General features: G+C 40.4%; 1 protein-coding gene across 1 annotated transcript in view; it reads right to left on the bottom strand.

The window, feature by feature from the left end:
• Nucleotides 1-2082: 2082 nt before the first annotated feature.
• Nucleotides 2083-13864, bottom strand: part of LOC133543035 (phosphorylase b kinase regulatory subunit alpha, liver isoform-like) — a 36253-nt gene continuing 24471 nt past the window's right edge. Inside the window, exons 13-19 of the mRNA XM_061887399.1 lie at nucleotides 12124-12253; nucleotides 11924-12025; nucleotides 8566-8690; nucleotides 8248-8301; nucleotides 5269-5502; nucleotides 4998-5198; nucleotides 2083-2716 (exon numbers count right to left, since the gene is read on the bottom strand). Of these exons, the coding sequence (XP_061743383.1) occupies nucleotides 2543-2716; nucleotides 4998-5198; nucleotides 5269-5502; nucleotides 8248-8301; nucleotides 8566-8690; nucleotides 11924-12025; nucleotides 12124-12253 (1020 nt within the window). The 3' untranslated portion in view covers nucleotides 2083-2542. The remainder of the gene's footprint in view (nucleotides 2717-4997; nucleotides 5199-5268; nucleotides 5503-8247; nucleotides 8302-8565; nucleotides 8691-11923; nucleotides 12026-12123; nucleotides 12254-13864) is intronic.

Here is a 13864-nt window from a genome sequence, read left to right as displayed (position 1 = left end):
TTGAAGGCAGATTTCTTGCCGGGACATATGGTACAATACAATCGGCAAGATAGGATGGAGCTAGACCGTGTAGTATTTTATACGTAAGTAGTAAAACCTTAAAGTCACACGTGTGTGTGTGCATGTGTGTTTACATCCTCCTGATGAAGAAATGTGACAGTCTTAATTAAATCATTTAATTAGCAGCTGCAACCATCATTACTGATCACCCCCTGGCGGTGAAGACAGGAAGTGGAAACAATAAGAGTCCAAAACAGGAAGTCAAGCCAAAAACAGTTTAAAAACAGCCAAAACTAGACAAAGAAAGGCCAACCTCCATTTATTGAATTGTTCCATTACTTAGGTGGGATACACCTGTCAATCACTATTGTTTATGACATTTCACAATTATTCTCTTACTTGCAGTGCAAACATGCAGACTGAAAGTGGAGAGTACGACATATTGCACAGGAATATGATGACTTTATTAGAACTCTGCTCTCATAAAAGAAATGACATATTCAGCAGTTTTTCACTAATTGATGAAGATCAATAGGTGTTTTGTTTTCCAACCAAGTATCAAAGTCAAACATGCTTAAATCAGATTGATTTGAAGCGTTGAACGGATATTAACAATAAGTCTTTAATGAGTTTTGGAAAACAAAGTTGTAGTTTATTTGGGATGTAAACACTACATTAATGTTGAAATATACAACTATTAGAGGACATGTTGTTGAAGGCCACACAAAGTCTCTAATTTTAGGAACTTATTGACATGATTGACAGCAAATGTTAGTGTCGCCATGATGTCTGACATCACTCATAATAATATAACACCTCATTCTTGTACAGTTACACATAATTGCTTCCGGAATGGTGAAATATAAATGGAATCATTTCTTAGTTTGAGCATAAAACTTGTGCACTTATGTACTGTTTTTATACTGTAAATACTGATGTATGTACAGTATTTATACTGCTGATGTATGTACAGTATTTATACTGCAGATACTGATGTATGTACAGTATTTACACTGCAGATACTGATGTATGTACAGTATACTGCAGATGTATGTAAAGTATTTATACTGATGTACGTACAGTATTTATACTGCAGATGTATGTACAGTATTTACACTGCAGATACTGACGTATGTACAGTATTTACACTGCACATACTGATGTATGTACAGTATTTATACTGCAGATGTATGTACAGTATTTATACTGCAGATACTGATGTATGTACAGTATTTATACTGCAGATGTATGTACAGTATTTATACTGATGTACGTACAGTATTTATACTGCAGATGTACAGTATTTACACTGCAGATACTGACGTATGTACAGTATTTACACTGCACATACTGATGTATGTACAGTATTTATACTGCAGATGTATGTACAGTATTTATACTGCAGATACTGATGTATGTACAGTATTTATACTGCAGATGTATGTACAGTATTTATACTGCAGATACTGATGTATGTACAGTATTTATACTGCAGATACTGATGTATGTACAGTATTTATACTGCAGATGTATGTACAGTATTTATACTGATGTACGTACAGTATTTATACTGCAGATGTACAGTATTTACACTGCAGATACTGACGTATGTACAGTATTTACACTGCACATACTGATGTATGTACAGTATTTATACTGCAGATGTATGTACAGTATTTATACTGCAGATACTGATGTATGTACAGTATTTATACTGCAGATGTATGTACAGTATTTATACTGCAGATACTGATGTATGTACAGTATTTATACTGCAGATACTGATGTATGTACAGTATTTATACTGCAGATACTGATGTATGTACAGTATTTATACTGCAGATGTATGTACAGTATTTATACTGATGTACGTACAGTATTTATACTGCAGATGTATGTACAGTATTTACACTGCAGATACTGACGTATGTACAGTATTTACACTGCACATACTGATGTATGTACAGTATTTATACTGCAGATGTATGTACAGTATTTATACTGCAGATACTGATGTACGTACAGTATTTATACTGCAGATGTATGTACAGTATTTATACTGCAGATACTGATGTATGTACAGTATTTATACTGCAGATACTGATGTACGTACAGTATTTATACTGCAGATGTATGTACAGTATTTATACTGCAGATACTGATGTATGTACAGTATTTATACTGCAGATACTGATGTATGTACGGTAGTTATACTGCAGATGTATGTACAGTATTTATACTGCAGATACTGATGTATGTACAATATTTATACTGCAGATACTTATGTATGCATAGTATTTATACTGCAGATACTGATGTATGCATAGTATTTATACTGCAGATACAGATGTATGTACAGTATTTATACTGCAGATACTGATGTATGTACAGTATTTATACTGCAGATACTGATGTATGCACAGTATTTATACTGAAGTACAAGCTGTGTGTCTAATTGTTACCGTGACAGAAAATCCCAAATAAAATCCATGTTGTGCAGCTGTTTCAAAATAAAAGCGGATGGTTGTTGCAGGTGGTGTTGTCACTGCATGCTGCAGCTGGAGGCGGGCAGGAAGTCGTGCACGTAGGTCATGACAGCTTTGGTCAAATAGGTCATGGTGCCGTAGCGACCACTGGGGGCGCTGTCGTAGAAAAGGTTGCAGATTCCTGTTGCTGCGTCCTTCTCCAGGAAGTCGTCACACACGCTCAGAGACTTCTGCTCGTGTGGAGAGAAGAAGTCAGGGAGGCTTTTTTTGTCACACGCTGCTAGAATAATGACCATGTTAGCCACCAGGGAACACTACCTGCTTGCTAAGGAAGAGCTGCTTTATAAACGTTACCTGGTTGTTAAGGAAGAGGTGGTTTATAAACACTACCTGGTTGCTAAGGAAGAGGTGCTTTATAAAAGCTACCTGGTCGCTAAGGAAGAGGTGGTTTACAAACGTTACCTGCTTGTTAAGGAAGAGGTGGTTTATAAACACTACTTGGTCGCTAAGGAAGAGGTGCTTTATAAATGTTACCTGACCGCTAAGGAAGAGGTGGTTTATAAACGCTACCTGGTCGCTAAGGAAGAGGTGGTTTATAAACGCTACCTGGTCGCTAAGGAAGAGGTGGTTTATAAACGTTACCTGGTCGCTAAGGAAGAGGTGGTTTATAAACGCTACCCGGTCACTAAAGATGATGTTTGTTATAAATGTTAACTGGTCGCTAAGGAAACGATTGTTGTGAACGTTAGAACTGGTTGCTAAGGAAGAGGTTGTTATAAATGTTAATCGGTTGCTAAATAAGAGGCTGTTTAAAAATGTTAACTTATCACTAAGGAAGAGGTTGTCGTCCGGTGGCAAAGGAAGAGGTTGTTGCCCGGTGGCTAAAGAAGAGGTTGTCGCCCGGTGGCTTAGGAAGAGGTTGTTGCCCGGTGGCTTAGGAAGAGGTTGTCGCCCGGTGGCTAAAGAAGGGGTTGTCGCCCGGTGGCTTAGGAAGAGGCGGTTGCCCGGTGGCTAAAGAAGAGGTTGTTGCCTAGTGGCTTAGGAAGAGGTTGTTGCTTGGTGGCTAAAGAAGAGGTTGTTGCCCGGTGGTTAAAGAAGAGGTTGTTGCCCGGTGGCTAAAGAAGAGGTTGTTGCCGGTGGCTAAAGAAGAGGTTGTTGCCCGCTGGCTAAAGAAGAGGTTGTTGCCCGGTGGCTAAAGAAGAGGTTGTTGCCCAGTGGCTTAGGAAGAGGTTGTTGCCCGGTGGCTAAAGAAGAGGTTGTTACCCGGTGGCTTAGGAAGAGGTTGTTGCCCGGTGGCTAAAGGAGGGGTTGTTGCCCGGTGGCTAAAGAAGAGGTTGTCGCCCGGTGGCTAAAGAAGAGGTTGTTGCCCGGTGGCTAAAGAAGAGGTTGTTGCCCGGTGGCTTAGGAAGAGGTTGTTGCCCGGTGGCTTAGGAAGAGGTTGTTGCCCGGTGGCTTAGGAAGAGGTTGTTGCCCGGTGGCTTAGGAAGAGGTTGTTGCCCGGTGGCTTAGGAAGAGGTTGTCGCCCGGTGGCTAAAGAAGGGGTTGTCGCCCGGTGGCTTAGGAAGAGGCGGTTGCCCGGTGGCTAAAGAAGAGGTTGTTGCCTGGTGGCTTAGGAAGAGGTTGTTGCTTGGTGGCTAAAGAAGAGGTTGTTGCCCGGTGGTTAAAGAAGAGGTTGTTGCCCGGTGGCTAAAGAAGAGGTTGTTGCCGGTGGCTAAAGAAGAGGTTGTTGCCCGCTGGCTAAAGAAGAGGTTGTTGCCCGGTGGCTAAAGAAGAGGTTGTTGCCCAGTGGCTTAGGAAGAGGTTGTTGCCCGGTGGCTAAAGAAGAGGTTGTTACCCGGTGGCTTAGGAAGAGGTTGTTGCCCGGTGGCTAAAGGAGGGGTTGTTGCCCGGTGGCTAAAGAAGAGGTTGTCGCCCGGTGGCTAAAGAAGAGGTTGTTGCCCGGTGGCTAAAGAAGAGGTTGTTGCCCGGTGGCTAAAGAAGAGGTTGTTGCCCGGTGGCTTAGGAAGAGGTTGTTGCCCGGTGGCTTAGGAAGAGGTTGTTGCCCGGTGGCTTAGGAAGAGGTTGTTGCCCGGTGGCTAAAGAAGAGGTTGTCGCCCGGTGGCTTAGGAAGAGGCGGTTGCCCGGTGGCTAAAGAAGAGGTTGTTGCCCTGTGGCTTAGGAAGAGGTTGTTGCACGGTGGCTAAAGAAGAGGGTTGTTGCCCGGTGGCTAAGGAAGAGGTTGTTGCCCGGTGGCTAAGGAAGAGGTTGTTGCCCGGTGGCTAAGGAAGAGGTTGTTGCCCGGTGGCTAAGGAAGAGGTTGTTGCCCGGTGGCTAAGGAAGAGGTTGTTGCCCGGTGGCTAAGGAAGAGGTTGTTGCCCGGTGGCTAAGGAAGAGGTTGTTACCCGGTGGCTAAGGAAGAGGTCGTTACCTGGTCGCTAAGGAAGAGGTTGTTGCCCGGTGGCTAAGGAAGAGGTTGTTGCCCGGTGGCTAAGGAAGAGGTTGTTACCCGGTGGCTAAGGAAGAGGTCGTTACCTGGTCGCTAAGGAAGAGGTTGTTGGCCATGTGCAGGATGCGGTCCACATGGATGATGGCCCCCAGGTTGTGGAGGTGCAGGTCGGCCAGCAGCCCCAGGAGGGTGAGGGTCTCCAGCAGCAGTTGTCTGTACTCGGGCTGAGGGACGTGGTTGAGCACGCTCTCCACCTGCACTGCAAACTTCATCTCTCTGGCTGTCATCTGCACACGTACAAGGAGAAGAAGAAGATGGATGGATGGATGAGTGAAGAAGACAGGCGAGTGGGGGCACCTCTCTGGTGGCAGAAGAAGGTAAGACGTAGCCGTCGATGGAGAGGCCGTGACACTTGAGCAGGATTCGCCACACCTTCTGGTAGAACCCTGCAGGAACTCTGTTGATGGCTCCGTCCAACCTGCGTCTCCTCAGCCACTGGCCTTGTCTGGCCTCCCACTGCAGCTGACCGTCTCCTGGACCACACCCCACTGGAGACAACATCCCACTGGGGGTGGACGGGCTGCTGCACCGCTGTGGAGCAACACTTTCACTTTCACTGCTGGGGGTCCATCTTCTCACTTTTGACCAACATTCACATGATTAGGTACACCTGCTCATCATTTCAGTCATGGGCCTTTTTGTACTTTGACATACCTTATTACCATTTACCTTTCATGTACTTTGACATACCTTATTACTTTTTATGTACTCTGACACACTTTATTATCATGTACTTTGACATACCTTATCTTTTATGTACTCTGACATACTTTATTATCATGTACTTTGACATACCATTTACCTTTCATGTACTTTGACATACCTTATTACCTTTTATGTACTCTGACACACTTTATTACTATGTACTTTGACATACCTTTTAACTTGTATTTACTCTGACATACTTTATCATGTACTTTGACATACCTTTTAACTTTTATGTACTTTGACATACGTTATTATCATTTAACTTTTATGTACTTTGACATACCTTATTACCATTTAACTTTTATGTACTATGACATACCTTATTACCATTTAACTTTTATGTACTATGACATACCTTATTACCATTTACCTTTCATCTACTTTGACATACCTTATTACCTTTTATGTACTCTGACACACTTTATTACCATGTACTTTGACATACCTTATCTTTTATGTACTCTGACATACTTTATTATCATGTACTTTGACATACCTTTGAACTTTTATATACTTTGACATACGTTATTACCATTTAACTTTTATGTACTATGACATACCTTATTACCATTTAACTTTTATTTACTGTGACATACCTTATCACCATCTACGTTTTATGTACTTTGACACACCTTATTACCTTTTATGTACTCTGACATACTTTATTAACATGTATCTTTTTTTGTACTTTGACACACCTTATTACCTTTTATGTACTCTGACATACTTTATTACCATGCATCTTTTATGTACTTTGACATACCTTATTACCTTGAAACTTTAATGAACTCTGACATACTTTTTTACTTTTATATAATTTGACATACCTTATTACCATGTTCCTTTTATGTACTCTGACATACCTTATTACAATTTACATTTTATGTACTTTGACATAACTTATTACCTTTTAACTTTTATGTACTTTGACATACCTTGTTCCCTTTCAACTTTTATGTACTTTGACATACTTTATTACTATTGGACTTTTATGTACTTTTAATACCTTATCATTTAACTTTTATGTACTCTGACATACTTTATTACCATGTATCTTTTATGTACTTTGACATACCTTATTACCTTGAAACTTTAATGAACTCTGACATACCTTTTAACTTTTATATACTTTGACATACCCTATTACCATGTTCCTTTTATGTACTCTGACATACCTTATTACCTTTTAACTTTTATGTACTTTGACATACCTTATTACCTTTTAACTTTTATGTACTTTGACATACCTTGTTCCATTTCAACTTTTAAGTACTTAATAACTATTTGACTTTTATGTACTTGTAATACCTTATCATTTAACTTTTATGTACTTTGACATACCTTACTACCATTGAACTTTTATGTACTTTGACATACCTGATTACCTTTGAACTTTTATGTACTTTGACATACCTTACTACCATTGAACTTTTATGTACTTTGACATACCTGATTACCTTTGAACTTTTATGTACTTTGACATACCTTACTACATTTAACTTTTATGTATTTTTGACGTATCCAAGTACTGTTGAACTTTTATGTACTTTGACCTACCTTATTTCCATTTACCTTTTATGACTTTGACATTCCTTAATACCATTTAAATTTGCGTGCTAATGTTAGCATTCTGCATTTTAGGGTTAACCTTACAGGTGTGTGCATGCTAATGTTAGCATTCTGCATTTTAGGGTTAACCATACAGGTGTGTGCATGCTAATGTTAGCATTCTGCATTTCAGGGTTAACCATACAGATGTGTGCATGCTAATGTTAGTATTCTGCATTTTAGGGTTAACCTTACAAGTGTGTGCATGCTAATGTTAGCATTCTGCATTTTAGGTTTAACCTTACAGGTGTTTGCATGCTAATTTTAGCATTCTGCATTTTCTGGGTTAACCTTACAGGTGTGTGCATGCTAATGTTAGCATTCTGCATTTTAGGATTAACCATACAGGTGTGTGCATGCTAATGTTAGCATTCTGCATTTTAGGGTTAACCATACAGGTGTGTGCATGTTAATGTTAGCATTCTGAATTTTAGGGTGAACCTTACAGGTGTGTGCATGCTAATGTTAGCATTCTGCATTTTAGGGTTAACCTTACAGGTGTTTGCATGCTAATTTTAGCATTCTGCATTTTCTGGGTTAACCTTACAGGTGTGTGCATGCTAATGTTAGCATTCTGCATTTTAGGGTTAACCATACAGGTGTGTGCATGCTAATGTTAGCATTCTGCATTTTAGGGTTAACCATACAGGTGTGTGCATGCTAATGTTAGCATTCTGCATTTGTGGGTGAACCTTACAGATGTGTGCATGCTAATGTTAGCATTCTGCATTTTAGGGTTAACCATACAGGTGTGTGCATGCTAATGTTAGCATGCTGCATTTTAGGGTTAACCTTACAGGTGTGTGCATGCTAATGTTAGCATTCTGCATTTGTGGGTGAACCTTACACGTGTTTGCATGCTATGGTTAGCATTCTGCACTTGTGAGTGAACGTTAGAGGTGTGTGCATGAATAACGTTGTGTTCCAAGTGCTAAAAGGTGCAAGCAGATGAGATGTTACCGTGGAGCGAGGCGAGGTGACATTGCTGCATGTGGACACACCACCACTGAGAATCTGAGTATGAGAAGATGACATCATCATGCACAGCTGTCAACAATGCAGCAGCTGCAAAAAGCAAAGAAATGATCATGGAGGTGAAGATGTTGGATGTTAGCCAGTTAACTTCAACGCACACTGAGTGGCTGACAATCATCCAACTGGAAGCACAAGTACGAGCCACAATATGAATAATACTTCAAATGTTCATATTCGTGTGTGTGTGTGTGTGTGTGTGTGTGTGTGTGTGTGTGTGTGTGTGTGTGTGAGTGAGTGAGTCACCTGTTTGATGTCGCTCTTCAGTTGGTGTATTCCTGAGCGCTCAGTCTTGGTGGCTCCAGTGTGTCCCACTTCATGGATGGAGATAGCTGGACTACACACGGTGGACGGGACACGCGTAGGTCGCACTGACACACACACACACACACACACACACACATAAGTTTTTCAACGTTTATCAATTACTTAGTAAATGACCAAGTCGAGGTGATCTACCTCATATATACATACACACACATATCATATATATATATATATATATATATATATATATATATATATATATATATATATATATACATAAATACATTTATATATACAGTATGTAATTTATATTTATTTTGCCGTTTTTGTTGACATGTTGAAGGTGTTTTAATGAATATACATGCATGTTTAACATATAGATTCCTATCTTTCATGAAGACAAGAATATAAGTTGGTGTATTACCTGATTGTGATGACTTGCATTGATTGGAATCAGACAGTATAGTGCTGATAATGTCCACGTTTTCAAATGGAGGAGAAAAAAAGTTCCTCTTTTCTGTCTAATACCACATGAAAGTCGTTGTTTTTTGGCATCTTATTTGTCCAGCTTCCATATTGGTTTTTATACACTTTACAAGAAATACATTGGCGGCAAACTCCGTAGCTTGCTAGCTTGGTAGTGCTGGCTTTCGGAGACTCTTATTTTGTTAGCGCAGGCGCGATGGAGCGGCGCTTTTATTGTGAAGACAGGAACTGTGCGATCAGTCTTTAGGCTTTTGACGGGAAGTACGGTTGAAATAAAATGTGTCTTTTTTCCTTTACACTTTTGATTGATTGAAACTTTTATTACTAGATTGCACAGTACAGTACATATTCCGTACAGTTGACCACTAAATGGTAACACCCCAATAAACTTTTCGACTTAAGTCGGGTTGAACGTGAGACGGTCATGTGACCGCCTGGCTCTGTTTGATTGGTCCAACATCACCAGTGACTGCATGTGATTGGTGAAAGGCAGGCATGTGTAGATTCTACTTTGAAGCTCTGTCTGACAAACCAAAACAAACATTAATAGATCGATAAAAAAAAGTAGCGAGTAGCGAGCTGAATGTAGATAAATGGAACGGAGTAAAAGTAGCGTTTCTTCTCTATAAATATACTCAAGTAAAAGTAAAAGTATGTTGCATAAAAACTACTTGTAGAAGTACAATTTATCCCAAAAGTTACTCAAGTAAATGTAACGGAGTAAATGTAGCGTGTTACTACCCACCTCTGTATGTATATATATATGTATGTATGTGTATAAATATAAATATATTATTTATATATATATATATATATATATACAAACCCTGTTTCCATGAGAAATTGTGAATACAAATGATTTGCAAATCCTTTTCAAGCCATATTCAGTTGAATATGCTACAAAGACAACATATTTGATGTTCAAACTAAAAAAACTTTTTATTTTTTTTTTCCGCAAATAAAGTTCAGAGAATCTGGAGAAATCACTCCACGTAAGCGGCATGGCCGGAAACCAACATTGAATGACCGTGACCTTCCATCCCTCAGACGGCACCGTATCAAAAACCGACATCAATCCCTAAAGGATATCACCACAAACCACTGTCACTAAATACAGTTGGTTTCTACATCTGTAAGTGCAAAGCGAAAGCCATTTATCGACAAAATCCAGAAACGCCGCCGGCTTCTCTGGGCCCGAGATCATCTAAGATGGACTGATGCAAAGTGGAAAAGTGTTCTGTGGTCAGACGAGTCCACATTTCGAATTGTTTTTTGGAAATATTCGACATTGTGTCATCCGGACCAAATGGGAAGGGAACCATCCAGACTGTTATCCACACAAAGTGTAAAAGCCAGCATGTGTGATGGTATGGGGGTGCATTAGTGCCCAAGGCATGGGTAACTTACACATCTGTGAAGGCACCATTAATGCTGAAAGGTACATACAGGTTTTGAAACAACATATGCTGCCATCTAAGCGCCGTCTTTTTCATGGACGCCCCTGCTTATTTCAGCAAGACAATGCCAAGCCACATTCGCAACGTGTTACAACAGCGTGGCTTCGTAGTAAAAGAGTGCGGGTACTTTCCTTGCCCGCCTGCAGTCCAAACCTGTCTCCCATGGAAAATGTGTGGCACATTATGAAGTGTAAAATACGACAGTGGAGACCCCGGACTGTTGAAGGACTGAAGCTCTACATAAAACAAGAATGGGAAAGAATTCCACTTTCAAAGCTTCAACAATTAGTTTCCTCTGTTCCCAAATCTTTATTGAGTGTTGTTAAAGGAAAAGGTGATGTAACACAGTGGTGAACATGCCCTTTCCCAACTACTTTGGCACGTGTTGCAGCCATCAAATTCAAAGTTAATTATTATTTGCAAAAAAAAAAAAAAATGTTTATGAGTTTGAACATCAAATATGTTGTCTTTGTAGTATATTCAACTGAATATGGCTTGAAAAGGATTTGCAAATCATTGTATTCTGTTTATATTTACATCTAACACAATTTCCCAACTCATATATATATATATATACACAGTTGACATAATAATTGTCATAATTATGTCAACTCACTTCTATAGAGAGAGAGATGACATAATTGTTGCATAATAATAATAATTCTAATAATAATAATATCCATCCATCCATATTCTTCCGCTTATCCGAGGTCGGGTCGCGGGGGCAGCAGCCTAAGCAGGGAAGCCCAGACTTCCCTCTCCCCAGCCACTTGGTCCAGCTTCTCCCGGGGGATCCTGAGGTGTTCCCAGGCCAGCCAGGAGACATAGTCTTCCCAACGTGTCCTGGGTCTTCCCCGTGGCCTCCTACTGGTCAGACGTGCCCTAAACACCTCCCTAGGGAGGCGTTCGGGTGGCATCCTGACCAGATGCCCGAACCACCTCATCTGGCTCCTCTCCATGTGGAGGAGCAGCGGCTTTACTTTGAGTTCCTCCCGGATGGCAGAGCTTCTCACCCTATCTCTAAGGGAGAGACCCAAACTCATTTGGGCCGCTTGTACCCGTGATCTTATCCTTTCGGTCATGACCCAAAGCTCATGACCATAGGTGAGGATGGGAACGTAGATCGACCGGTAAATTGGGAGCTTTGCCTTCCGGCTCAGCTCCTTCTTCACCACAACGGATCGGTACAACGTCCGCATTACTGAAGACGCCGCACCGATCCGCCTGTCGATCTCACCATCCACTCTTCCCTCACTCGTGAACAAGACTCCTAGGTACTTGAACTCCTCCACTTGGGGCAGGGTCTCCTCCCCAACCCGGAGATGGCACTCTCACCTTATGCTAATAATAATAATGATAATAATGCTAGTGATAATGAATGAAAAGTGACTGACTGCTTTTTTCCACTCCAAACTCTTTCCCACTGAGGATGTGATGGAGCAGCTTCTTCATGGCAGAAGGACTCAGACTCATCAGACTCTCTGACGCCTCCTCACCTGAAAGTTAGTCATCAATATGTCTGTTTGGTGTGTCGGTCTTCATCCTCTTCATGACATGAACGTGACTTTGTGGAGGCAGAAGAGAGTTTTCCTACCAGAACATGTGAGACTGCGAGCTAGCTCTGTGGCCATCACCTGCATGATGAGTCCTGTCCTCAGTCTCAGCATGTCTCCAAACAGGGAGGGCTGCGAGCGCACGAACATGGCCAGGTACACCATGATCTCCTGTACATATACATACATACTTTATACCAGGTACACCATGATCTCCTGTACATATACATACATACTTTATACCAGGTACACCATGATCTCCTGTACATATACATACATACTTTATACCAGGTACACCATGATCTCCTGTACATATACATACATACTTTATACCAGGTACACCATGATCTCCTGTACATATACATACATACTTTATACCAGGTACACCATGATCTCCTGTACATATAAATACATACTTTATACCAGGTACACCATGATCTCCTGTACATATAAATACATACTTTATACCAGGTACACCATGATCTCCTGTACATATAAATACATACTTTATGCCAGGTACACCATGATCTCCTGTACATATACATACATACTTTATACCAGGTACACCACCATCTCCTGTACATATACATACATACTTTATACCAGGTACACCATGATCTCCTGTACATATACATACATACTTTATACCAGGTACACCATGATCTCCTGTACATATACATACATACTTTATACCAGGTACACCATGATCTCCTGTACATATAAATACATACTTTATGCCAGGTACACCATGATCTCCTGTACATATAAATACATACTTTATACCAGGTACACCATGATCTCCTGTACATATACATACATACATACTTTATACCAGGTACACCATGATCTCCTGTACATATAAATACATACTTTATGCCAGGTACACCATGATCTCCTGTACATATACATACATACTTTATACCAGGTACACCACCATCTCCTGTACATATACATACATACTTTGTACCAGGTACACCACCATCTCCTGTACATATACATACATACTTTATACCAGGTACACCATGATCTCCTGTACATATACATACATACTTTATACCAGGTACACCACCATCTCCTGTACATATACATACATACTTTATACCAGGTACACCACCATCTCCTGTACATATACATACATACTTTATACCAGGTACACCACCATCTCCTGTACATATACATACATACTTTATACCAGGTACACCACCATCTCCTGTACATATACATACATACTTTATACCAGGTACACCATGATCTCCTGTACATATACATACATACTTTATACCAGGTACACCACCATCTCCTGTACATATACATACATACTTTATACCAGGTACACCATGATCTCCTGTACATATACATACATACTTTATACCAGGTACACCATGATCTCCTGTACATATACATACATACTTTATACCAGGTACACCATGATCTCCTGTACATATACATACATACTTTATACCAGGTACACCATGATCTCCTGTACATATACATACATACTTTATACCAGGTACACCACCATCTCCTGTACATATAAATACATACTTTATACCAGGTACACCACCATCTCCTGTACATATACATACATACTTTATACCAGGTACACCATGATCTCCTGTACATATACATACATACTTTATACCAGGTACACCACCATCTCCTGTACATATAAATACATACTTTATACCAGGTACACCACCATCTCCTGTACATATACATACATACTTTGTACCAGGTACACCATGATCTCCTGTACATATACATACATACTTTATACCAGGT

This window comes from Nerophis ophidion, linkage group LG25 (genome assembly GCF_033978795.1).
Source record: "Nerophis ophidion isolate RoL-2023_Sa linkage group LG25, RoL_Noph_v1.0, whole genome shotgun sequence".
Classification (NCBI taxonomy): Eukaryota; Metazoa; Chordata; class Actinopteri; order Syngnathiformes; family Syngnathidae; genus Nerophis; species Nerophis ophidion.
This window is presented reverse-complemented; position numbering and strand designations above follow the sequence as displayed.